A 27,976-nucleotide genomic window follows, 5' to 3' on the forward strand; every position below is an offset into this window, starting at 1 on the left:
CGCCAGCATAGCCTATTGACAATTTATGTTGTAAATAGGCCTACCTTATAAGCCTACCTGTAGCTTAGGGAAGCTAACAGCTTTCTATTAGGAGTTTGTTAGTTACAGTTTTGTGAACCCAGCCTGATCTGCCCGCTATTTATTTTTTGATTTCTTAAAAGATTGAGCTTGGTCTGGTGAAAGCCAGACTAGCCATGGACCTCAGTTACACAATGCAAGGGAACATGAATCAGCCTATATTTGCACGAACAATAACAGACAACAGCTCTTCAACTTTGGCCCGTTAAAATGTGTATGAACAGAAATGTATGAACATAGCGACGCATTTCATCAAGGCCCATTTGGACATGTCAGTTATTTGCATCACTGGTTAGATGTAAAACAGCATTTCGTTTCAGACTACTGTTACTTAATTTGTGCATTGACAATAAAGTATCACATGAACTAAAGATGACTAAAATCTTATGTAGAAGAAGAAACATTCACAAAAAATCCATCCATCCAAAAATGACCTTTGTTTTTGATAGCTGTTGAAAACGGCATGGAACTGACAGAGATGCTTTTTGTTTATAAATAAATAACATGCTGATACCTTTTGCTTTTCCCAAATACAATGTAGCCTACAGGTGTAAGTGACCTTCATCAATCCAGTTGCAATGGATGAACTGTGATGAACTGCCCTAGTTGTGATTGTTTAGAGATTTTAAAGGTTTTACAATGCTACAACTTCTTTGGCTATTCTACAATCTATTGACCTTTTCAGCACCAGTAGGCTACTTTCTGTGCAGCCGCACACACACACTCAGGCATGCCAAACAAGCACACACAAAAGTTTCAAGAGTGTGGGGATGGAGTAAAATATGGAGACAAATTGAAGTGTGATTTCTTTTCGCGGAACGGATGTACAGGACTGAGCGGCGGTCATATTTTGTACCGCTATGCGGTACATCTAGTTTTTAGGAGTTTCTCCTAAATTCGCCAGATTCTTTGTGAATACGGCCCCTGAGGTTCAGACACTAGTCAGAAGTAGGGCCAACTTTCACCTTGTTTTCATCCACTGAGGCCAAGAGCATGACCGCTAACTATCATAATCAGCTCCTAGTTCACCTTCCCTACCCGAACATTTTGAGCATTCAGGAAAACACTCCTGTAGGCCACAGAGATGGCCAGTCAGGATCAAACTACGGTCCAATGCCCACTCACAGGAAACGGGATGCCTTTCAGACAGGAGAAGGGGGTTTCCCCCAATGGCAGATCTACAAGCCTTTTCATATTTCACAGCAGAACACGAGACTCAAGATTGAACCACTCTACTTCCAATGGGACACAGCACAGCAGAGCACTTCTTGAGGATGTCATACAATCCCTCCATTATGTCATTAGAGGCTGTAAAGCCCCCTCCAATATTTGCTCTGGGCTATGAGAAGGGTGGGGCATTCTCGCAGTATGTTGGCTAAAACAAGGGACCTTAAAATACTTTGGGCTTTCTGGCAACGTAACCTGCCTCCACAAACTTAGAGGCCTTCATGACTGCTGTCTACTGGAAGTGGTTCGCTGGGGAATAGGAAAAAGTGCAAATCACTGTTGGCCAGTGATGGGCTCTCTGCACTGGCTGAGTGCTTTTAGCAACAACATAATTGAGTCAGAGGACTCCAGTCCATCACTCCGAGGTCGCTGTGCCTTCATTGTCTTCCCCAGAACCTCCTTCAGCCGTTCATAAGCGAGCTATTATCAAGGCCAGCTCGGTCCGAAACAGAAGACAGCGATGCTATTTATAAAACTTATGGCGGCAAACACAAAACAAGAGGCCACAACATGAGGTAAAAAGACTATACTTCAGAAGATGTACGGAGGTAGAGAACAGGAAAGTCTGGACAACCAGACTAGCTAAAGAGCTCTCACACTTCTGGACAGTTCTTAAAACAGCTAACCTCAAACAAAGATAATTTATTACATTTTACATTACTTTGCCAAAACAAACATCAACAACTTTCTCTGTTCTGGAATAAATCGTTAGATTTTGGAATCTCTAGACAAAATCCTCAAAAAATTATCTCTAATCAAACAAAGCAAAACAGTCACGAGAGGTTTTTTGAAGGGAACTGGAAACACAAATGAGTCACTCTGGGAAAAGGATTCTTGCCCTATTGACACAGAGGTCAGAGAAACTAAGTTGCATAATGTCTTCATGTAAGCATCATAAAATTATCTGAATCGCCTGAAGGGTCGGACATCCGTTTGAAGATCCGCATAGTGCGGAGGACATGTCTGAAAACAGTTATGGTCATAGATAGCAGCACCAGCTGAAATCTCCAAAACTCCAGAGTGTGAGGTCTGGGGAGGTAAAGAAAACGATCATTCTCAGCCTTGAAAACGAAACCATTGAGACTGGCCTGAATCTGTGATTTTATAAGAGGTGGGTGACAGGTGACGAGTGACGGGTGTTCTAACTTTAAACTGACAAATCACACATGACTGTTTTTCATTATATTATTTCGCATTACCGGAGTTGTATTTGTTGTGATATCTTACTTTGTTAGTTTAAGGAAAGAGAAACCAATATTGCGCTACGCATATCCACCATCACGTGAAACTTACAACACTGGTACCAATGTCCAGCCAGTCTGAAATGAGTGGCTAACATAATCCTGAAGCTGATGTCATTCTGGAATCCCCCGTTCTACCTCCTTCAACCAAATGGCCTTGCTAAGGTTAAGATGTTTGGTCTGACAAAAAATTGTGAGAAACAGTTTCATTCACATGAGTGGGGAAGCAAGTTAGCGTCACTAAACTTACTTATGAGTTAACTATCAAAGTAACATGGCTTGGAGACAGTTCATACTGGCTAAATAAGTTAAAAGTAAATGTTGGCCACAGCAGAGAAGAGGCCTCCGACATAAGTGCCTCAAACACATCAATTTACCTAGCACCATATATAAAGGCCTAGCACTTAACTGTCGTCATCACGCCGATGATAAATAACGTTAACGGTAGCTGCTAGATGTTTTGGTTAACGTTGTGTCCCCAAACTGACTCATATGATTAGGTCAAATCATTACGTATCACAACGTTAACGGCAAGCCAACGTTCATGGATTCCAGAGAGAAGTGATATTAGACTGCTGAAACGAACGTAAGACACGTTGCTTTGACGAATTATTAAGAAAACGGTTAACTTATTAGTGATGGCAAGATGAACTGCGCCATCACAGCCATCGCGCTAACGTTAAGTTAGCTAACGGGGTGGGATCCCAGGTGTTACTTTAAGCTGTTATTACCACTGATTTAACTACTTGCCAGTGAACTTTTGCAATTATGTCGATGTCCAACTTATAAGCTTTCCTCATAGATGTTACCTCCATGTTTAAGGTGCGTTATGTAATGACCTCATAAAACACAACAGTTAGATAAAGTCAAATGTTTACCTAACTGGTTTGTCTTTGTTCTTTCGAGAAACCGCTAGCTTCTGGGCAGCTAGCGATAGTTACCACTTTGTGAGCTAGCTAAGGTAACGTTAGCTACTAGGATAAAGATGCAACTCAAGCCACGGAGCTAGAAACTAGCTGATCAACAGCGAGAACAAAATTAAAACCATAACAGCTCTAGCGCAATTGACCATTCATCGAATTACCATACCTATGTGTCCGTACTCAAAACTTGTTCATGAGAAGTGTTCTTACCTTGTAATTTACTGTACTGAAACCCAAGCGCAAATACGGTCAGATGTATGTAGCTAGTCCTAGCGAGCTAACAAAACCAGACACGTCCGAGCCGAGGTACTTCTCGCTTTGCGCTGTTACTGGAACTTCTTTGCTAAACTTCCTGGTAGGCAAGGGCTTGCATGACGTATTTCAGACCGCCTTTTAACCAGCTTCTGAAGACTTTTCTGTGCTGTGCTGTTTAACCCTCGTTTACTTGTCATACAAAGTTGAATTTCGACTGTAGGTCGGGAACATATATACTATAGTATACTGCTCTGGAAAAAGGATGTTGACATGTCATAACAGATAGCCTAGGCCTACGGTCAAAAGTGGCAACAGCTGTTGCAGCTCCCCTATCAAAACGACAATGGTAATGTTGCGACTTTATGGCTGCCAATCATATGACTTATATGAGTCATAGTTTCAATGAATTACGTTGGACCACAAGTAGACTAGGCCATTAGTCATTCTCAAGGCCTGACAGGTAAACTATATCCGAAATTAAACAGTAGCCCATCCTGAACGATCGCACATTTCAACTCAAATATGGTCTGCACTGACTGAGAAACAGTGGCATAGGCACCCTGGGTCGTACTGTGGCAGACTGTTGAGGTAAGTAATATATTTCTTTCTATTTCCGAAGTCCTACAGAGTTGGTTGAGTTTGGGTTAGTGGTGTTGTTTTGCTTGTTTCCTTTTATCTGCATTCGAGAAGCGCAGTCTTGAGGGTTCCGTCCACCTTCTTAAACAAGACAGTTGGCCTATTGTCAAATGAACTGACCCCTCGTGTGTCTGTTTCCAAATGTGCCATTGTAAGTTAATGGTTATGGTGAAAAAATGTCAGCATGATAGAAGGGTGATAGAGAAGTATAGTGATTTTCAGTCATTCATGGTGGCAAAGTCTTGCTTGTAAATAAGCTATAACATATATGGGCAACATCCGGCCCGTGGGCTTTCCCTGACCGGCCCGCATAAGAACAATAGTCAAGAGCCTAGCATAGAGATAATGCACGCAAATCAATATCGTTGCTTTTATTTTGAAAGCGACTGATATTTGTACGCCCATACCATTTGTGCGATGTGCATAGAGTTAATTTAATGATGGTAATGATTTAATGATGAAATATTGCTGAGTGTTGATGAAATGGTGGCACAGGCCTATGGTTGTACTGACTCATTCACATTTTCATGGCCTAGCCTAATTATATAGATATTGTAGTTCTTTTTTATATCAGTCTTTGAAAACTGAAAAAAAAAAAAAAAAAAAAAAATGTCGATGTCAAAAAATCTTTTTCGAGAATGAGGATTAAATACTGGACATAGATTAAATAGCCTATTGCTGTTTTTCCTTGGTCTCCCTCACATTTTCATCTGTTCTTACGAGTATTAAACAAAACCATATGATTTACTTAATGTTATACAAGAACAGAATAGAGTTCAGACTTGAGTTCGGTATTTTGGGTCCGGCCCTCCTCAACAGTCCCTTTGTCATGTGGCCCCTTGGGGAAATTAGTTGCCCCCCCCCCCCCCCCCTGAGCTATATGGTTATGGGGATCGCAAAAACAAAACACAGCTAAAAACGCAGTCTGGTGAAGACATCTGAAAAAAGGCTAATTTCTCAAAGCAGGTAGAAAGCACTTTATTGCAACAGCACATTTTGATTTCATCATTGGTTTTTGCCTGCGCTAGTTACTGAGCACACGAATGAACAGTGCAGCAAAGGACCCTTGAAGCCACATATCCAGATAGCTTGAATTTCAACAGTAGCAAAGGCCAGCATCTCCTTAAGCTATATTTTTATGTTAACTCTTCATTAAAACATTTATTGTTCATACAAAACATTGTTGCCCTAGCGGTCATTTGGACTAAACAAACAATTTGTTTACAAACAACTTGTTTAGGCAATGTGTCCCACATCAGTATTGATAGTGGCAGCTTTCAAAAAAACAAATGTATAATTTAAAGTCCAACTTTAGAATAGTATTTCTTTGTGTTAGAAAGTTGGCATTTGAGATATATAAATGATGGCAAGTAGTTAAAGTAAATGAGGTGGGGGAGGTCACAATTGCAAGATACTTCCCCACTTTAGCAAAAACATTTCTGCAGGAAAAAAACACAATTTAGTGTGTACCATTGTGCACACATACCCAGATGAATACTAAAGTCGCTAAAATGTCTTGGAAAACGTTGAGCACAGTGAAAGTCAACTCAGGAGAGGACGTGACTATGGAACATGCACAGCCCGTCCGTTCAATGAGTGGCTGCAAAATTAGTCTGATTTCAGTGTTAAAATGTCCAAGTCCAAGTATCACTAAACAGTTGTTTTTATTAGCAAGTATATTGATATCGTTTCCATTTTCAAAACCTTGATTTATTTGATTAATACAAAGCGAAGTTATATCCACCAAAAAGACAGAAGGAGAAACAAAACAAATTGCTATCTGACCTATTTGGATTCATTTTCTCAATTTGAGGCAACACGACATTAGACACATTTTGCAGCAAGACTGTTCCTCTGTGACATCATTGTCATTGGGCTGTTTTATGAAGAGGCACTAGGGTCAGGGATGCTGGGACTCGCTACCAAACTAAACCATGAGTGTATGGACAGACACTAATCACAACTACCTAATTCAGATAGGAGGGGCAGAATTAAAAAAGAAAATACAACTTCATTTCTAATTAACATTGTAAAGGAGTTCCTGATTGACATCATAAAGGATAGACCATGATGATTCAAAGCTACACCTCTATGCAAGCTAACAGTACAAGCTAGACCTTCACGCTCCTACGCTAAATTCATATTTTGTTCTATTCTCCAGATGGGAGGAGGTATGAATGCCAACGTGTGCTTTTCGTTACCCTTACATCTTGAACTCAAAGTCAAACATGGTTGCTTGCACATGGACAACCCTTTCAGTGGAAAAATCAGTGAGTGAATGTGCATTGCTGTGTAAACGAGATCTCTGCTCAATGGTTCATTGGTATGTTGTAGTTACACTTGATCATGCACAAACTAGAACAGAAAAAAATAAAAAAATCCACAATTTAAGTATTTAAGATTAAGAACATCACGAGGTTTGTTAGGTTATGGCCCATAGTTTTATAGGAAGAGTGTGGAGGGAGGATAATAACAGTCACTGACAAAAACACAGATCTATACGGATAAAATAGTGACCCAAGTGGTGGAAGATTAGACTCGGGACTCTTAAAGAATCAAGTGCAGACTCCCCTAGCTTCTTTACAAGTGTCCAAGGTAGGAGACAACTGCAGAGGAGAGAAAGGGGTAAATAATTACATCTTTACATGAGCAAACTTGCACACAATACACCACAGTAACATGTAACATTGCACATGCATATTGCATACACATGTTCACCCACCAAAAAATACAAACAAAAAGAGAGGCTGAAGAGAAGCGCTTTCACTCCAGGCTGAGCAGCTCCACATCGAAGATTAGGGTTGCGTTGGGCGGGATGATCCCTGGATGCCCCTTGTTGCCATACGCGTAGTCAGCAGTGCAGGTCAGCTTTGCCCGCTGCCCCACGCTCATCTAAACGGACATTAGAGCACAAAAGGAGTCGCATTCAGTTGCCGTTTCAGGTGCAGAAAACCTGAAAGGGACTCCTCACTAAACCCTAAACTAGATTGTGTTTCATAGGTAAGGTAGCAGCAGACTGCAGCAGATGGATTGTGTTTGATAGAAGCCATTATTTATACACACATTATATTTATACATCTAAACTGAGAAATAACACAAATTGTTGTAAAGACTGTTCAAATGTATGCACACCAACACCAGGAACAGTCCACTACCCCCCCCTCCAGCTACATGTCACTAACAATCCTAATTTAGACAAAATGATCCACAGTGATATACAGTGGTGTGTAGTCAGTGACCAGATCTGAAACACCTGTGAGTGAATAACATTTTGCAATAATTGAGTTGAACTCAGTTTCCTGCCACTGTCTCTCTTTGACTGAGAAGCTGACATCTAGCTGCTTGCCAGCAAAAGAAAAGATAATTGAATTTTATTCCCCATCCACCACAAGTGTTGCACATTTTTCCTTTTATCAGATAGAGTCTCTACCCATCTTTAGTAAATGACATAACACATCCCAGGGAGACTGCTGGAGGAAACCAGTGACCAGGATACATCAGATAGGTCTGACATGGCAGGCAAGTTAAAACTGCTGTGCGCCGTATCATTTGTTGGGGCAAGCTCCACACGTCATAAAGCAAAGAGTAACGCCATAGACAGCTCCACACGTCATAAAGCAAAGAGTAACGCCATAGACAGCTCCACGCGTCATAAAGCAAAGAGTAACGCCATAGACAGCTCCACGCGTCATAAAGCAAAGAGTAACGCCATAGACAGGCAACTCTGCTTTGCCCCGTTGTTGGTTCCGGCATCTGAACCGCTGTGTTCCGCCTTCATTACCACACGCCCTTCATTACCACACGCATTACCACACGCCCTTCATTACCACACGCCCTTCATTACCACACGCACACAAGGCGTACGGCATTGCATACCTGCACTACCCCTTCCTCCCAGCCACGGATCACTTCCTGTTTGCCAATCTTGAACCTGAAGGGCTTTTCACGGTCGCGGGAAGAGTCAAACTTGCGTCCATCGGTGAGGGAGCCTAGAAGGGAGGGAGATAGAGAGAGAGAGGAGAGAGAAAGAGAGCGGTCATTTCCCCGGAAGCCCTTGCAGACCACCAGATGGGTCTCTGTCGCCACCCCCACCACTTAACATTCACACTCTGAGGCACACAACTACAGACAGAGACGCATGAGAAGCCCACAACTACAGACAGAGACGCATGAGAAGCCCACAACTAGACAGACAGAGACACATGAGAAGCCCACAACTACAGACAGAGACGCATGAGAAGCCCACAACTACAGACAGACAGGGACGCATGAGAAGCCCACAACTACAGACAGACAGGGACGCATGAGAAGCCCACAACTACAGACAGACAGGGACGCATGAGAAGCCCACAACTACAGACAGGGACACATGAGAAGCCCACAACTACAGACAGACAGGGACGCATGAGAAGCCCACAACTACAGACAGACAGGGACGCATGAGAAGCCCACAACTACAGACAGACAGGGACGCATGAGAAGCCCACAACTACAGACAGACAGGGACGCATGAGAAGCCCACAACTACAGACAGACAGGGACGCATGAGAAGCCCACACTGCAAAGGAACATGTAGGCCAAGTGGTGTGGGAGCGCAACACTATGTGTAGTGCACTAAGGGAGCACAACATTATGTGTAGTGTACTAAGGGAGCGCAACACTATGTGTAGTGTACTAAGGGAGCGCAACACTATTGTTTTTAGCACTATTAGTTTTACGGCCGGCAGATATATCAGACCAGACGCTATTAATGGTTACAACAATGGCATAATCAGATAGTAAATTGTTTATTTCTCATCTCTGATCTACAAATCTAAGCAAAAATGACATTTTAAACACATTCAGCAGCCATTACCGAGGTCATCCGCCATGTTTGTTTACCTTTTACAGCTGTTTGACGTTGCCGCAAGGGATTATGGGTAGGAGGGAGCATGAAGTGTGCATCGGTGCTGCCTCCAAAAATGTTATTCCCGTTATTTGGGAATTCTAAGATATCTTAAAAGGCAGCAGAATTTGTTTTTTCGGTTTCGAAACGCACTTGCTGCCTTGCTCCCCAGTTAGATATCTTAAAAGGCAGCAACTTTACCCGTTTCGAACACACCCTATGTGTAGTGCACTAAGGGAGCGCAACACTATGTAGTGCACTAAGGGAGCGCAACACTATGTAGTGCACTAAGGGAGCGCAACACTATGTAGTGTACTAAGGGAGCGCAACACTATGTAGTGTACTAAGTAGTGAGGGAGCGCAACACTATGTAGTGCACTAAGGGAGCGCAACACTATGTAGTGCACTAAGGGAGCGCAACACTATGTAGTGTACTAAGGGAGCGCAACACTATGTAGTGCACTAAGTAGTGAGGGAGCGCAACACTATGTAGTGCACTAAGGGAGCGCAACACTATGTAGTGCACTAAGGGAGCGCAACACTATGTAGTGCACTAAGGGAGCGCAACACTATGTAGTGTACTAAGTAGTGAGGGCGCGCAACACTATGTAGTGTACTAAGTAGTGAGGGCGCGCAACACTATGTGCTTATGTGACACGTAGGGCAAATGATGGAGAATCATACGTGACAAACACACAAGAAATCGACCACATCTTAGTTTTCCTGCTGTGATTCCTTCCTGAGGGAGCACTGAGGTTTCTGTGTCAAGGAGAGGATTCTCCGTTCAGCAGAGACAGCCACAGCACTCGTCTCTAGCCTGTACTCAAGTGAGAGGAAACGGGGCCAAAACCTGCTGTCCACACAGATCACCTCTACAAGGTAAAGCCTGCATCGTACTGCTATCCCCTTATCCAGATCACCTCTACAAGGTAAAGCCTGCATCGTACTGCTATCCCCTTATCCTCACACTCAGCAGTATCTGTATAGGGCTAGGATGTGACCATAACAGTATCTGTATAGGCCTAGGATGTGACCATAACAGTATCTGTATAGGCCTAGGATGTGACCATACAAGCACACTTAACATGTACTGAAAGTACCTCAACAGCTGCAAAGACTCATTGACACGCGTTCTATGGATGTGTCAGTATATATCACTTAATCACAAATCAAAACTGACTTCACACATAACCTGACTAAATGAATCGCTTGCTCAGTTTTCCAAATGGGTCAGCATGGCTAGTTATGGTGTTATATAGTCCATTCATTGGTAAAATAACAACAACAAAAACAATTAATAGTAGGCCTAATAATAATAAATAACATCAATAATAAATTAAAATACCCGTTTCCCCCCATTCATAATAACTGTAATAAAATCCCTTTATTTTCCACACAAAAAAATAGTAATGTTAATAAAGAATGTGGGTAGTATTTCAAAGTTACATAATCAAACACCAGCCTCACTGCCTTGATCGCAACTGTCTAGCGCTTTGGAAGTGAGAAGCTCGTCGTAGAAGCATTATCTTAAGAAAATTAAAACAATTCCTTGTGCACCTGATCGGTAACTTAATTAAAGACTTATCCACTCAGAACTCCTTAATGCACTAACTTACAGCCAATACACCGAGTCACAATATCCCATGGAGTCAATCACCCCAGACGCTGATAATCCGCTCTATCCAACGCCGCCAATCCTTCGAGCTCCAACAAAGGCAAAAAATCAGACGGGGTTTAAAAACAGAGCTGTCTTGTCTGAATGAGACAGATGCAATAGGCTGTCGACGGCTGGACATCGTGAGTAAAAAAAAATATTTTTCAATTAACTTCAAGTGGAGCTACATGCAATAACGATGCACGATTAAAATAAAATATAAAAAAAATCTGCGTTTTAATTTAACACCAGCGTAGAGTACAAGATGGCTATATACAGTGCACCCAGTTTCATTGAGGTTGTGCCGGGGTGTCGTGTGTTATAGCTAACAGTGCCTAGCGCAACAAACGTTAACGTCTATCTGTTCGTATAATAGATTGACACGATTGTGTAACGTTAACGAATAACGTTAAGATATGCATGGTTTCAGCTTTACACTGACCAATCTTACATACACGAAAGCATGCTGATCTTTACAGAGAAAACCTTTCCATTTATTGTCATTTTACAGGGAAACCGTGTTGGGTGCATACCCAGTTAGCAGATAGCTAACTACACACTGGCATTGCTGGGGCCATCAGCTAGGCTTGTTTGATACGATTCGTAATAGAGGTTGCTTGTATAGCTAAAATGGTCGATATACCGATATCTTGAATATATAACACCAAGTTAACGCCCAGTTTCATAGAAGGTACTCAATCGGAAAACAATAAAGCTACTAATTCACTTCAAACCTATTTAAGACTCACCGACATAATGCACCACACACGTCTGTCCTTTTTTGGGGAAAGTCCTTCCTGTTAGAGCGCGCAGAGAAAAACAGGAAAACAGGCAAGAGCCCGCGGTTAAAAAAATGAGATCAAAAGGAGACAAATAATATCAAAATATATAAACATTTAAATACTAAATTTTCATAATGGATATTAGATGTTTTATGTTACCATCGCCCGGGGTTATTGTCTCAATCTCGACTCCCATTTTGTTCGACAGTATCTCCGTCCAAAAACGACACCCTCCCGCAATCTGCTCCCTCGGCGGCTGTTCCAAGCTGTCTCTATGCAGCGTTGAAGACCACGTGACACCGACGTACCAAAGCGTGTGGTTTACGCTTGTACGGCCTTCGACGCCGGAAATGGTGAGACGAAAAAGGAAATAACACAAAAATGCATCTGTTTGAAGCAAAGATAACCTAGTCCTATATCTATGTATAAAACCCAAGGCTCTCTCTTTATGTAAAACTCATTGAGTCCCCTATTGACATGTTTTCGTCTTTGTTATTGAATTTTTTTAAAAGGAAATGGAAATCTCTTTTAATAGCCTCTTGTGTTTTCTTTTTGTGTTGTAATATCCTTATGTATTTTTCTTTATCCATCATACCCAGACAGCACACATACATCTGCCCGATGTCGGTTTCAGATCAGCATGGAATCCTCCCATATAATAATGTCGCAGGGGTATCGGCCTGAAGTCGCTTCCATGTATGTTGGCTTTTGATCGTTCCTACTACCCAAAGCAGATCCCGCTATCTGTTTTTTTTACCCCAGCTTCCATGTATGTTGGCTTTTGATCGTTCCTACTACCAGACGCAGATCCCGCTCTATCTGTTCTTTTTCTGCGTGTGTAGCAGGCAGCCAGGCACGTCAGATCAGCCTCCTGGAGCAGCGATTTTCAGGTTGGTAAATTCACTCATGTAAATTGTCAGAAAATAGGCATTGTGTCAATTGTATGACTGTTTATATATTTGCCTGCTAGACTTAGCCATAACTTGGTGTACATTACTTTATAAAGAGCTGTTTTGGGGTAATTACAACTTCGTTGTGAACTAATTCACGTTAGCTAGTTGAGCTAACACTGGAAAATATGTTAAACCTAGCTAGCGGCTATGGCGAAATGTTAACAGCATCCATGATTACCGGTACAAGGACAGCAATATGCTTGGGTGTAAGAATAGCAAGTTATTATTTGACCGTGAGACTTAACCCAGGAAAGGCTGTCGTTTTTGTATGGAGAGGAGTGGGAGCTAGGCTATTAGCTAACGTTACTGTCTTTGGCTGAGCTAACCTGCTGGTCGTGTCATCATAACGCCTTTGCACAGAGGAAATGCACAGATAAATCAGCAATAAATCAGCTGAAGGTCCCAAAGCAAATGTACTGTAGGCTACTTTTCAGTCCCAACTTTCTCTAGTCACTTCCAGAGTTCGTGTTTTGGCCGGCGTTAGCGCGTTAGCCAAGTAACGGCATTAGCTCGCCTCTGCTTGATTGAAAAATCAGCTGAGGTAATGCTAATGGGTTTGAAATCTATTTCTCCGAGCTCGGTAGTGGTTCTCTGCATCTATGAAAATTCCTTAACAGCAATCGGTAAGGGTACAAGGATACAAGGATACAAGGAAGTTTATTGTCACATGCATATAGTTACTGGAAGTAAGAAATGCAGTGAAATTATGTCTGGTGTCAGCCTATTTGTGCATTAATGGGGGGGGGTAAAAAGTGCAGTAGAAGAGGGGTTTAGTAGATTAAGTGGCAAGGGCTGCATAAAAAAGGTGGGGGAGGATTGGGATTGGGTGGGGGGCACCAACAAGGAGCACCCAAGAGCAACAGGGGCAAGGAAAAACTCCCTTACCAAGGAAGAAACCTTGGGCAGATCCACGGCTCAAGGGGCTAACCCAACTGCCAGGGGTCTTGGTGTGTGTGTTGGGGGGATGACAGGGGAGATGGGATAGTGTGCTGTGTATGTGGGGAGAGGGCAGTGTGCAATATGTGTGTTGGAGAAGCTTCCTCATGAGACAATGTGCTGTGTATTGGGGGGGGGGGGGGGGGCAGTGTGCTGTAAGTATGTTGGGGATGTGTGTTGGAGAAGCTTCCTGATGAAATAATGTGCTGTGTATGTAGGGGGGGGGGGGGGGGGCAGGGACTTACTATTGCAAGCAGAGTACTGTATGTAATGTATGTGAGTGATGACAGTGAAGATGTGTGTGTGGGCGGGAGTGGGGCAGTGACTGTGTGTGTGTGTGTGTGTGTGTAGTGTGTAGGTGGGTAGGTGGGGGCAGTGTGCTGTAAGTATGTAGAGGATGTGTGTTGGAGAAGATCCTGAAGACAATGTGCTGTGTATGTGGGGTGGGGGGGGGGGGGGCAGTGTGCAGCAAGTATGTAGAGGAGGCTTACTGTAGCAAGCAGTGTGCTGTATGTATGTGAAGTGATGACAGTGATGATGTAAGTGTGTGTGTTGGGGGGGGGGGGGGTCAGGGACTTACTATTGCAAGCAGAGTACTGTATGTAATGTATGTGAGTGATGACAGTGAAGATGTGTGTGTGGGCGGGAGTGGAGCAGTGACTGTGTGTGTGTGTGTAGTGTGTGTGTGTGGGTAGGTGGGGGCAGTGTGCTGTAAGTATGTAGAGGATGTGTGTTGGAGAAGATCCTGAAGACAATGTGCTGTGTATGTGGGGGGGGGGGGGGGGCAGTGTGCAGCAAGTATGTAGAGGAGTGCTGTATGTATGTGAAGTGATGACAGTGATGATGTAAGTGTGTGTGTTGGGGATGGGGGTGGGGGGGCAGAAAGGCTAGGCAATCAAGGACATGGGTAGATGGAGGAGAAATCAAAAATAATAAATAAAAAGTGTGCAAAAGTTGGAGAAAGTCAGATATGTGTGTGTGTGTGTGTGTGTGTGTGTGTGTGTGTGTGTGTGTGTGTGTGTTTTGACGTGTGATGAAATAAGAAAATAAATAAAAGGTCTGTAGCATAGGGAGAGGGATGTAAAAGTGCTAAAAGTCTTGTAGGTGTGTGTGGGTGTGTGTGTGTGTGTGGGGGGGGGGGGGGGTCATGAGTGCTGAGGAGTGAATGAGTGCAAAGTCAGTATAGTGTGAGTTCAGAGTTGGGAAATGTTTGAGAGTGCTGAGGAGTGAATGTGTGCAAAGTCAGTATAGTGTGAGTTCAGAGTTCGGATGGCCTGGGGATAAAAACTTCTCCTGAGTCTCTCAGTTCTGGCTTTGTGACTACATAGGCGTCTTCTTGATTTCAGCGGTAGGAATAATCCATTGTTAGGATGAGAAGAGTCCTTCAGAATCTTTTGGGCTCTTAGGAGTACTCTTCTGGAATAGATATCTTGTAGAGCAGGGAGTTGAGTTCTTATAGTACGTTCAGCTGAGCGCACTACTCTCTGCAGAGTACTACAATCTCTAACTGTGGAGTTCCCATACCAGGTGATGATGCTACCAGTTAGAACACTCTCAACCGCTGAAGTGTAGAAGGCCTTCACTAGACTTTAAAGATGAAAGTGTTGCGGTGAATTAATTGTTGTTTTTGTCTCTTGCAGGAGAAGAACCTGATTTTTGGGGGAACATTTTCTAACAGCATTTTTTCATCATCATCAGACTTTTTTAAACATTAAATAAAATGAATTGAAAATATTTCTGGCATCTTTCTTGTGTCTTTATAGATCTAATCATTTATAGCCTAGTGTAAAATGTGCAATCTCAAGTTCCGACTTAAATAAATAAAGGTCGTATAAGCCGGGGGTGGGCATAGCTTTGATGAGTCGTTGAAACATTGGCTCATTGTCGTTTTCGATGATTTGCCGACATCCCGGCGATGTCTTGCCAATGAGCAAACGATGAGTCATTGAAACATTGGCTCATTGTCGTTTTTGATGATTTGCCGACATCCCGGCGATGTCTTGCCAATGAGCAAACGCTTCCTATGCAATGTCTTCTAGACTGTAACGGCATTCGGCCCGACATCGGTAAGATTTATGTGTGCCGTCTGGGTATAGACTCATTTTTTGCTAAATAAGTCTATAATTATAAAACCAGCTGATAAAGGAGGAGCAGTTGTGGTGATGGATAAAGAAAAATACATTGAAGAAGCTTTACGACAATTGAACAACTCGGATTTCTATGAAAAACAGCACAAAAGAGAGACGGGCCCGTGTAACGCTTTGCAGTGCTTTGTTCTATTCGCTCCATCCATCTGATCCAAATAAAAAATGTGTTCAATAATCCAGACATTGCTGCGTCCTGACATTTATGAGTAGGCCTACGTGTTTTAGCCTATGTTCTGGGAGGCTTTGAAGACCTACATGAGCATTACCAATGGACTTGAGCCGCCTACAGGCCAATTTAGGCTATAATTTGCTGTTGAAATTAATAAATGGATAAACTGATAAATTAGGCTCACTTTAGGTTGTGTCTTCGTTTAGCCTAATGAAACCTAGTCTAGCGTAAAGCGTTAAATAAGTAAAAATGCCATGTCAAACAGTGCTTGGGGTAGCCTGTATCCGGTATAGCCAAGACTGACGTCGATGGCAAAGCATTCTGCTTTGGGGAAATATTTGCTATGGTATGGCATGGCCATGGTATTCAAATACTGTATATGTTCAACATAGGCTGAAAGTTATGTTTAATGTGCCTTCTCCAAAAAAGTTTTAGTTATTAATCTCTAAAGTAATGAGTCAAAATCACAAACAACTTCAGGCGGCGCTCTCTTCCATCTAGCCTGGCCCAGCTAGATGGTGTTCTCCCCCCGCTGCTCGTGGTTCAGTCCTACCACAAGTGCAAAAAAGGAAAATTAGAAAATTGAAGCATCATTTAAATTTTTAACTTCTGAACAGAAAACCGTAACTGTGCTCAATTGAAAATCAAAATAAGCAACAATAACCCATTTACTGTGCCGTCCTAAAGAATGGATAACAGATTTTTATGCCGATTTTTATATATATATTTTTTTTCATGTGAATTCTGCAAATAGAATATAGCACTGCAAAGCGTTACACGGACCGGGTCTAAAGGAACTGTTGTCCACAGCTAAGGAGGCTGGATGGATTTCAAATCTCCTCCACGGAGGCCAATTATATCCTCCAACAGGCCTCTTACAGAACCTCCCAATTCAGACTTTCATATCCAGCCTCTCGCTCAGCAGCTCCTTTCTTACAGGACACTCGTGTATTAAAGATCTTAAATTATATGACCATTTCTGATGATTCCTTTTTAGTCACAATGGATGTAATATTGCTCATGATGATGGACTAAAAGCTTTACATTATTTTTAACAAACAGGTCTACAGACTCTTTACCTCCCTCTGATTTTATTATCCAACTCACTGAATGAAATATATTATATAATATAAAATATAATATAAAAGAATAATATTTTTCTGTTCCAAGACCATTTGTATTCAGATACGTGGTACTGCTATGGGGGCATGTTTCGCCCCAAATTATGCCAATCTTTTTCTAGGTCTATGGGAGAAGGATTTTATCCAGGGTAATATCTACAGTGACAAGATAAAATGGTGGGGGAGGTACATTGAAAATGTATTTCTGATTTGGACTGGTTCTCATGATGAATTGTTATTTTTCTATGATTTCTTGAATAATAATGATAGGAATGTAAAATTGTCTATGGAATATTCTAATACTACGATTAACTTCTTAGACCTAACCATCTCTAAAGGTCGGGATGGCCAGCTCCGACACAGTAGACCACCTGATTTTATTATCCAAACTTCACTCTTTTAACCTATTACCCTCAGTATTAGACATGATCTCCTCTTATTTAACTGATAGATAACAAGTTGTCAAAACTGACCATGCAATATCTCAGCCCTTGGGATGTGGTATGGGTGTCCCACAGGGAAGCATTCTGGGGCCTTTACTCTTTCTTCTATATTAATGATCTCCCAGCTGTGTGTAAATACTCTAAATGCCTAATGTATGCTGATGACACTGTGCTCTTTCTATCTGACCCCAACTCTGATATGATAAACTCCAAACTGTCATCTGACCTTCAATTTTTACATAAGTAGTTGAATGACAATCACTTAACAATCAATCAAACTGAATGCATGTATTTCCACTCACCCAGAAAGCATCTGTCCATCACCAGTTCTGTAATCTTTTCAAATCAAACTCTTGTCATCACCAAATCATATAAGTATTTGGGAGTACTACTTGACTCAAACCTTACATACCGTGAACACGCTTCCAAGCTAACTAAAAATTTAAATCAGAAACAATATGTATACAACAAGATCAGATCATACCTATCCTTTACTGTCTCCAAAACCTATCTGCAAGCGATTATATTCTCAACCATCTCATACGGTCTACCAATATGGTCCCTCACCACAAAGGAAGTTACTGAACCCATCGCACGGTTATATTACTGACAGTAATCCACGGTAATCTTCCCAAATGGACATACCACTGCACTGCGCTCACTCAATCGCATGCTCTGTCCTTTCAAAATTTTATCTACAGTCCTGTGATTTCTTTTTATTTTCAACTCCAACACAGCACGTCACAAACACTCATCTCTCTCTAGCCAACACATAACATGCCTCAAGTGCGTGCCACTAGGTCAGTTTCCACAGATCTCCACCCAGTGCCCTCATACAACAATGGCTTTGGCCAGAGGTCCTTCATACATACTGCTACTAGAGTTTGGAGTGGCATTCCTCAACACATCAGAGAATTACAATTCATCACACAATTTAAAAAAAACTATAAACTGCTACTCCTCAATACATACACTTGCAAACACTGACCTCTATATATCACTGTCTGTGCTAAGTCTGATGTCTATATGTTTGCCTAGTGTTGTATGTAAATGTGATGTGTGATGTGCCCTGTCCCTGTTACTTGTTATATGTGCTGCAGAACAGGAACCTGCTGGAAATCAGTTTTTTTTATGGAGTCAGGCCGTTTTAAACTGGGTCATTCCACGTCAATTCAACCAGGGCCACGCACTTAGGTCTCAAAAAATTCTGAAAAAATTACCAGGTGTACCTATGTTATCTAGGACACACTGTAAAATTACTTTTATGTAAGATCAATACTTTCCCAGATACAGCCAGTTTTACAGGGGGAGGTTGGTGTCGATTTTGTTCGGCCTTTTTTTTGTCAAAGTTCACAAGCCCATAGCACAAGAACTAAACCATGTAGGCTGAAATTTTGCATGCTGGTACATAAATAGGAATAGTAGGTATCAAAATTGTCACATTTGGTCTAGATGATCCTGCTTGGTCATAGCTGTCCCTCAAAGTTGATCAACATTTTATTGGAGTTCTTGGCTGGGCTCTGTTTAGGCCTTGAGAAGACATATTTGTACTCAACATAGGCTCTTGATTTATTTCCCTTATTGAGATAAGTAGAAACACTCTCACAAAAAGCAATGAACAGAACATAAATTCCTTCAGGGTCTGAACAGCAGACCTCACAAGTCTGAAAAATAATTTTGGTTCTCATTTTTAGAGCGCCTTAACACCTTGTGGGAATATACAAAGATTTTTATATTGTTTCCTTCACTCTCCATGATCCCTTCTTTTTAAAGACACCAATTTGATAAAATTGAACCAATTTGTGATAAAAAAAAATCAAGAGTATGAAAAGCAGGCCAAAATCATGTCAATTGATTTACACTGAGGGGCTACAAAACATAGATAGTACAGACTGCTAACAAAAAAGCCCGAAAAAAGCTAGCGAAAAAAGCCCACTCCACTTTAAGATTACGAAAAAAGAATCACCCAGTCAAGAGCAAGTTTATTTTGTTACTAAATATAGCAGTCTAGCCAATCCCATAAAACGGATAATACTGTCGAATTTGAATCTATTGAAAAGTGACCCTATTCTTAGAGAAGTGTTTCTGGTCCCCCCAAAAATTACTTTTAGGGGGGCCCCCACCCTTCGATACAAACTAGTACCAAGCCATCTCAGCGTGAGCAAAAAGACCACTTGGCTCCACAGACAGATATTGGGTACAAATGTGGATTTTGCAACCATAGTTCTTTTGTTTAATGGGATTCTTGTATTGGTGTCCTTAGCCTAAGAGATATGACCACCTAGTGGCCTTTTCTTGTATTGTTTACCTGGGAATTAATTACCTATTGTGAAGTCATTACCTGTGTTATCCAGGTGTTTGTGATTAGCTAACCTTTTAAGAGAAAATTGTTTGTTTGAGCACCATACCCTGAAAAAGGCGTTCTGTGCCGCTACGCGTGGGGTGCTGCCCAGTTTATGTTTTTTAAATGTGACAGCCATGTAAAATAAAGGCTTTTTATACATTTTTGGATACGAAGAGTGCCTTGGATTTCCTCCTTTTTTCAAATGACGTTTGTATTCTTCAATTTTTTCTGCAATTCCTGAGACCTTTGGACTTTTTCTCATCACATATGTTGAGTCTTTGGGGAGGGACTTAAGAGAAGCCATGGCCTTAGCGCAGTCGACCACTGAGAGACGGCAGCGTAGGCAGACAGAGGTCTATAACAGGAGAGCAAAAGGGTCTACCTGTTAATGTTGGTGATAGTGGCCAACACATACCTGTCAACACTCCCGTTTTTCCCGTATTTCAAGGTCATCTCCCAGCACCCTCCCGTTTTGTTATTTCTCCCGGAAAACTCCCGTAATTTGCATGGCCATCAAACTTAATTTTAAAATCATTGATCCATTCAGGTTGCCAGATTCTGTATGAAATACACCCTACACATACACAATCACTTAGTTTCAATTTCAACCGTTTTGTCATAGGCTAAAACCTGGCAACCCAAAACCCAAATAAGGTAGCGGGTGCCGACTGCGCAGCCTAAGTCTCGTCGTAAGCAAGCGGGCTAGTTGAATGGCCTACTCCAGAACTAGCTGTTGTGAAATTGTTGGGAATTTATTTAATTGATTAACACATCACATAAACTGTTATTGAGTGTTGTTGATACACTGAACTTGTACCCTCGGAACCAAATCTGACAGCAAGCAGCTTTGGAGTTTTGCAAGTAGGCTGCAGGCAGGCAGCTGGTGGATACATAACTGGCATGCGTAAGGTAACGGTAAGGTAAAAGCAACGACCGAAATGCAGTGTTGAAACACGTGTATGAAACGTATTAAATATGCAAACACAGATCCGGTATAAACACTGACGAAAAAAACAAATCTCCCGTTTTTGGAAAGCTAAATGTTTAGCGCAGTCGACCACTGAGAGACGGCAGCGTAGGCAGACAGAGGTCTATAACAGGAGAGCAAAAGGGTCTACCTGTTAATGTTGGTGATAGGGGCCAACACATACCTGTCAACACTCCCGTTGAAGCAGCTGGTCGTATAAAAAAATTGCACAGAAACCTCATCATGCCAGTGAATTTTTTGCCAGTTGATGACAGAAATGACACTGACGAGCACCTGTCTTTCTCTGGAGACAGTATTAGGGTGCATTCAAGGCACTTCGGAATGACAAGGACCGCCCCCGTGGCTACTTTGTTTTTCCCACAGCAAGTGTTCATGTGCTTTGCCGTCAGAGTGTGTGACAAACAAGGATGCCACAACAAAGGTGAAAACATACACTCACTAATCCTAAATAAACAACTGTATTTGCTTAAAATATAGTGTAAGACGCTTGTGAAAGAAAGATATGCAGCTTTCAAGTGACAAAAACGGCAAATTCCCAAGTTCACATTAAAACTGTTGGACATGAAAGGCCACATCGACTACAAACGAACTACAACGTGACGACAAAAGTGATGACGAGCCCCTAACTGGGCAACTCTGTTAGCAAAATCTAGCCCCAGTTTCTGACCTCTGACTCGCACATTACGTGACGTGAATGACGTGGAATGATGATGTTTTGCCTCGGAAAAAGGGTTTTCCGAAGCCCATGAACGCTAGGTTAGTGTGGCTGACAGCCTACAGTCTAGCCTGGACGATGACACTGATGACAGGACGGTTAGATGGGTTGCTCTGGGTTGGTCTTCCTGGTTGCTCTGACACTCATAGTGGTGACTCAGGGGATTTGACTGACTGTAGACGGAGGGAATGTAATAATTCCAGACTCGGTCAGAGTGGAATTAGAGGGTGCCTCAGCGTCCTCAGTGACAGTCCTGCGTGTGCTGTGTTGGACATGTGTGCTGGCGAGTCTCTGCCTGTTGATCCCCATTCGATTTTCAATTCTTCCTCCCACACTGGTATTGCTGCATCTCCTGTCTCTCCTGGTCGCCATAGGGGTGGCGTACGCACAAGGTGTGGTAGAAGGCTCATACAGACTATGTCTGCTCAGTGGGTGCGGAGTCTTTTTAGAGGAGGTCACTAGAGTACATTCAAGTCAAGTCAAGTTTATTTATATAGCGCATTTGAGGTCATTCAATGTGTGTTACATGGCAAATTCAGATATTTTTTTGTATATTACTTATATTTACTGTGTAGGCAATTTTGATGTTTAATCAGTAAAATCTCTTTATACAGTCTGTTTGATAAGTTTCATTTCTACAAGTATATCCCTCATCACACTGGTTACTTCCCTTTAAAGGGACACCAGGCAAGCCTGATGCTTATTCTCTACGAAACTCCGGTCTGAAGCTCTTTTCCTTTTCTTTGCGTCTTCCGTCAAGGGTTTTCGATGCTTCTTCGCCGGCTCTGCCATTATACACACGTTTGCAACAATCTCTAGCGTTTCGTTAGCCTGCCTCTGTGCTGTAAACTGATCCTGCTTCGGTCGGCGGGTAGGATACACCGAACTTGCAAGTGGGATATTCTTCCTACAGGCAGTAGGGGTGGGCGAGAGAGCCTTTATTCGCCCCGTAATGAGTCATTTAACCATATACCGACTTACGAAGATGATTAATTAACACGAAAACGTTGCCTGGTGTCCCTTTAAGGGGGAGAAGTTTCAGTATTTTCAGTCTATTGTACTAGACTTTGTGTTCACAGTTTTAGTGTATCCCTGTTTATGAGGTGTAGATGGCACCTTACCCAGGATTAGTTTGGGGACTAGCAAGCCCCTTACCTCTCTAGTCCGTCACCGGACAGCTCTTTTTAGCTGGTGGACCTGTGGTCCTGATTTTGCGTTGCACTTACCTGTGCTACTTGTCATTGAGGGTTTACCTTTTTTATTTTTTTTTTCCTTCCTGTATTTTTTTTTTTTTTTTTACAAAATTCAGTGAAATCAGTGGAGCAGAGTGTAGCAGGAGTGATTGCGTTTCCCTGAATTTCCCCCCATGATAATCTGTGTCTCTCTGTTCTGTTAATTTTTCCCACAGTTGTGTTAGGGTTAGAGTAAAAGTGACGTGGGGCTCAGGCCCCCCCCCCCCCCCTTGGATGGTGCATCTTGCACGCATGTTACACTGAGCAATAAATTCTGTAAATAAGATCCAATTCAGTTGTCACATGGACTTGTATGGATATGTATGAATTTAACAACAAAACACAACGCAGAGTATATTTAAGGGGTCAAAACACTCCCGTTACAACTACATTGACTGCACTGCACTGTTTACCTGTTTACATTTGGTCCTGCGCTGCACTGTTTACCTTTGGTCCTGTGCTGTTTACCTGTTTACATTTGGTCCTGAACTGCACTGTTTTACATTTGGTCCTGCACTGCACTGTTTACCTGTTTACATTTGGTCCTGCGCTGTTTCATCACTGCCTTTGCACTGGTGTGGCGAACTCTGCAGGTTCGTCTGCTTCCCCTGGTGGTTGTTTTGTTTTTCAGTTTCCCTCAGACGCTGCCGTCCCTAATTGGTCCTGTTGAGTCCCTGTAGGAGGTGTGCCGGGCTGAACAAAAAGGGCTCTCCCGTGGTCTGGGGGAGAGATTACTTTGAGCGGCGTTACATGACTGTCTTGAGAACTGTAGTAGCCAATTCTCAAAACTCATTGTTCTGATCTTGAAACGCCCGGTGTCTTTCAACATTATTGCAGTATCCAAGCATATTGTAATACTGGTAACACCCAAAACTACACAATATATTTATTTTTTATATTCCTGATCAATGGAAACAAAATGTAAGTGATTCTTTGTTTTTCATTTTTAATAAATTTCCAAAAATCTCAAACAACTTTTTAAAGTGGTCATTATGGGGTATTAGCTGTAGAATTCTGAGAGAAAAAAATCAATTGAATCCATTTTGGAAAAAGGCTGCAACATAAAATGTGGAAAAAGTGAAGCACTGTGAGTACTGTCCGTACGCACTGTATACACTGCGTTCCAAATTATTATGCAAATTACATTTTTCTCAGATTTTCCTAAATAGTTGATGTAAATGACAGTCAGTATAATTTTCAAGTCAACAACCATTAGAGTATAATTCGAATTTTATTGAACAAACCTTCCAATGATAACAGTATTTATTTTTTTTTCAAAAATAAAAAACTCAAAATGCACTGTTCCAAATTATTATGCACAACAGAGTTTCAAGACATTTTATCGGTTGTAAAGAACTAAAATTGGTCATTTGTTGAATTTGCAGCATTACGAGGTCATAGAAATTAAATCAAAAGTTATTTCAATCAAAAACATCTTAACAGGCCAAGTTACTTGTTAACATAGGACCCCATTCACCAACTATCCATTACTCCATCCATCAGGGCCCAGTTTTCCGATAACGGAGACACACTCCTAAGAGGGTTTTCTACGATTCATCTTACGATCGTTCGTTTGGTTTTCCCGACTGTTTCCAGAACATGCTCGTAGCATGAACGCGTGTGCACTGGTCTTAAGATGCTCTTAAGGGGAGCTAATAAATGTCCTCTAATTTGATGGTGATGTCAGGTGACTGCACGTCACAGCTATAGGCCTACCGTTTAAACTTCGTATCTACACATTAATTCACATCAATACGAAAATAGAAACACTTTAACATCTGCATGTAAGTATCCCAAGGCTAGGTTACCACACAAGTACCACCCAAGGCTAGGTTACCACAGACATAAATAATTGTAATTATTTAAGATTAGATTGTTGCACCATGCAATAATTTTCCACGGTGTCACTTAAGAACACGTTTGAAGATAAGAAAGAAGTCGAGTAAGAAAGTGAGGAAATGTGTAGGCTTAGATTTTGATGCAGTACAGACTAAACCACATGTTCCTTTCTCTGCTTTTACTTCATAGGCCTAATAAATTATAGCCTTCACTTAGCAAAGATAATGGCAAACTATTCTGGCAACGTCTCGTTTCATAACTGGATTGGATTTTGGTCCGCTTTTCCTCACATTATTATGACCATTAAATGTAGGCTATGCTACTTTGCACGCTAAAATCTGATTCATCAGGTAAACACAATAAAGAAAGGGAACGTAAATTGGATTATATATTCTAAGTTGTAATTCCTCTGTATGTCCTGTTGGTGACCTCAGTGAGAAGTACTGTTAAGACGCTCTTAGCCGGTAACGAGAACTCTGGAGCACTCGTAGATCTACGAGTGTTTTCACAATGTTCTTAAGCTACGATGGTTTCGGGAAACAGTCGGCAAATCTTAAGACGTTCGTAAGAGGGACTTCACGAAGCTCTTAGGCATAAGATGCTTTCGGGAAACTGGGCCCTGGACCGTCTAGGGTTGCACGGCATTCATCCATAAACAAAACTGTTTTGACAATTAGTCTTAATGTATTCCTGAGCCTAACAGGAATGGAGAGCACTGGGTAACTCATTCCACCAACATGGAAACCACTGAGGAAAAGAGTCTTGAATTTGACCTAGCGTTTATGACTGGTCGACACAACAGACGCTCATCAGAAGACCGCAGTGCGCGGTTGGGGATATACATCTTGATCATTGAATTAAAATAACAGATATATATATGACATGTCATCTGGAAAACCTGTATTTATCTAAATATACACTATTGTACATAATTAATCTCTATCGTCTACATAACTCCACAGAATACTGTACTCAACCTGCACGGTATTTAATGCTGCTTTTGCACTTCTGGTTGGATGTCAACTGCATTTCATTGGCTATGTACCTATTGGGGCAGCCGTGGCCTACTGGTTAGCACTTCGGACTTGTAACTGGAGGGATGCCGATTCGAACCCCGACCAGTAGGCCACGGCTGAAGTGCCCTTGAGCAAGGCACCTAACCCCTCACTGCTCCCCGAGCGCCGCTGTTGATGCAGGCAGCTTATGCGCCAGGATTAGTGTGTGCTTCACCTCACTGTGTTTTCACTGTGTGCTGAGTGTGTTTCACGGATTGGCATAAATGCAGAGACCAAATTTCCCTCAAGGAATATAGGAGTATATACTTACTTACTTACCTGTACTCTGCTAAATAACGTTGAATCTAATCTAATTGGTAATCGTAATTCATGATATGTTGTCAAATATTGTTAGTAAGTTGTGGGAAGTGTACATAGCTTACTTCTGCTTAAATAACTCCTAAACGGTTTCGTTCAGAGCCAAAAATGCAACTGTATTTGACAGACGACAGATAGGTTGCTAGTGACATAATATTAGCTTTCAGTGTTTTACAATGTCTCTGTAAATTATGTTTAATTAAAAACTATTTCATTCGTCCCGGTTCTTTTGCCTGCATCAAATCGCACATTTGCATTTAGTGCGCATCTACTGTAGGCTTCACATGATTTCTAAGTGACGTGTAGCTCATATCTGACTACAGAAAGAAATGAATGACACCGGCACTACGCACAACTTAATTTAAACTTAAACCGTACTTCCCTACATTTGTTGAAAGTGGTTACAATTATTTCCATTCCAATAACTTCACACACTGCATTTCCGTTCGCACTTGTTTTTTCTACTGTTTAGTTTAATTTATTGAACTGCTCTATTTCTTATCCTGGACTGCCACCTACTGGATAGAAAAGGCAACAACCTAGTGATTATGTGAATAAAAATCTACATGTTTGAATGGTCAAAAAAGGATAAATCATAGGGGGCCACACATTAGCTTGTTAGGGTAGCATACTCTGCACATTAGCTTGGTGTTAGGGTAGCCTACTCTGCACATTACCTTGGTGTTAGGGTAGCCTACTCTGCACATTAGCTTGGTGTTAGGGTAGCCTACTCTGCACATGTCATTGATAGTGAGTGGTAACTTCAGTCATTTGTTTTCATCATGCTAAAGATCTGACACCAGACACTACGCTGATGCCTGAGCCAAAGGGAAAATGATAATAAAAGAGAGATGTTGAACTTTATGACGTTGAAGTCTATAATGTTGGTTTGGCTCTTCATTGATTCACTCATCAGCCAAACTTGTTTTTAAGATGTTCATGGCAAACATTGATGCATGTGATTAATTTAGATTAATTAATCACAGAGAATGTAATTAATTCAATTATGTTTTTTAAATTGGTTGACAGCCCTAGTTGTAACGTTAGAAAGACGTTTATTAGCAGTTGTTTTAACGTTAGAAAGACGTTTATTAGCAGTTGTTTTAACGTTAGAAAGACGTTTATTAGCAGTTGTTTCAAAGATCCTTGATTACTAGCAAGATAGAGCAACGTAATTCGTTACTATGGGAGCAAAAGGGACAGTTCTGGTCTGCATAAGTGGGAGTGTCACCCTACGTCACTAAATAAACTTTCTCTCTTAATAAGCAATAAGAACAAATAAACATAATTGTGTTCACAGTATTATTGTATATAATCGTGTATGATACCAATGAATCATTCTTTAGGACATGATATGAATAATTTAATTAGTCATGTGAACCGAGCTAGCTTGCTAGCTAACGCTAGCTTAAAATGCTATACAAGTGGATGGGAGTAGCTATGGCAATAGTACAGCTATGCGCTAACAAGTGACTAGTTGAAGGACTTCGCTTAAACTTAATATACTGTTGCAAATTCACTTGAGTATAAACTATCCACTTTAACTAATGTCAGTAATGTTATTCAGCTAGTTGTCATTGCAAAGAAATTACACTTCTCCGTTTAAAATGTTACCTTAGCTAAGAGGCTAGCTAGCATGCTAACAACTGGACAGTAACTGGCAGCAGCATGGTCTGATATTAGGTTATTTTATTACAAATCCGAACACTAAAAAATTACACTTTTAGGCTTGAAATGATCCCAAACACTTACAGATTATGACAAAATTTTCCAAAAAAACCTCAACAAATCCAGAAAGACATAATGACCAATTTATTGGTAAAATTCCACAAGTCTCCATTGACATTAGTGCAGCGAGGGTTTACTCTGGTCTGCATAAAGGGGGATTTTCCCCCCTCCCCCTTGCAATAATCGAACGCGGAAATTGTCGAACGTTTGCGCCTCTCGCTCCGCTTTAACCCTCTCTGGTTGTTTGCTTTCCCTCATTTTGATCTCTTTCTTTTTCCTGTTTTTGCCTTTTTGTTTTTCCAAGGGC

At 41.6% G+C, this 27,976-nt stretch overlaps 2 protein-coding genes and 1 long non-coding RNA gene across 5 annotated transcripts in view; 1 reads left to right on the forward strand and 2 right to left on the reverse strand.

Moving 5' to 3' along the window:
• The window catches only part of sdcbp2 (syndecan binding protein (syntenin) 2), a 29,146-nt gene extending 25,301 nt beyond the window's left edge, over positions 1-3,845 (reverse strand). For both annotated transcript variants that reach the window (XM_042099512.1, XM_042099511.1), the window contains exon 1: positions 3,680-3,845. The gene's annotated coding sequence lies outside the window, so the exon portion shown is untranslated. The remainder of the gene's footprint in view (positions 1-3,679) is intronic.
• Positions 3,846-3,969: 124 nt separating this feature from the next.
• Positions 3,970-15,260, forward strand: LOC121714251. Of its 2 annotated transcripts, none has more exons than XR_006033061.1 (3): positions 3,970-4,312; positions 12,281-12,377; positions 15,211-15,260. It is a non-coding gene; the product is annotated as an uncharacterized LOC121714251 (long non-coding RNA). The 2 variants fall into 2 exon arrangements; XR_006033060.1 differs by lacking the exon at positions 3,970-4,312 and adding an exon at positions 11,943-12,034.
• On the reverse strand, positions 5,318-11,996 carry fkbp1ab (FKBP prolyl isomerase 1Ab). The gene is made up of 5 exons (XM_042099529.1): positions 11,841-11,996; positions 11,649-11,696; positions 8,237-8,349; positions 7,083-7,252; positions 5,318-6,966 (listed from the first exon to the last, which is right to left on the reverse strand). The coding sequence occupies exons 1-4, from the start codon at positions 11,875-11,877 to the stop codon at positions 7,124-7,126; spliced, it is 327 nt and encodes a 108-aa protein (XP_041955463.1). The 5' UTR covers positions 11,878-11,996; the 3' UTR covers positions 5,318-6,966; positions 7,083-7,123.
• Positions 15,261-27,976: the final 12,716 nt, after the last annotated feature.

The sequence above is a fragment of the Alosa sapidissima genome, chromosome 7 (assembly GCF_018492685.1).
Source record: "Alosa sapidissima isolate fAloSap1 chromosome 7, fAloSap1.pri, whole genome shotgun sequence".
Classification (NCBI taxonomy): Eukaryota; Metazoa; Chordata; class Actinopteri; order Clupeiformes; family Clupeidae; genus Alosa; species Alosa sapidissima.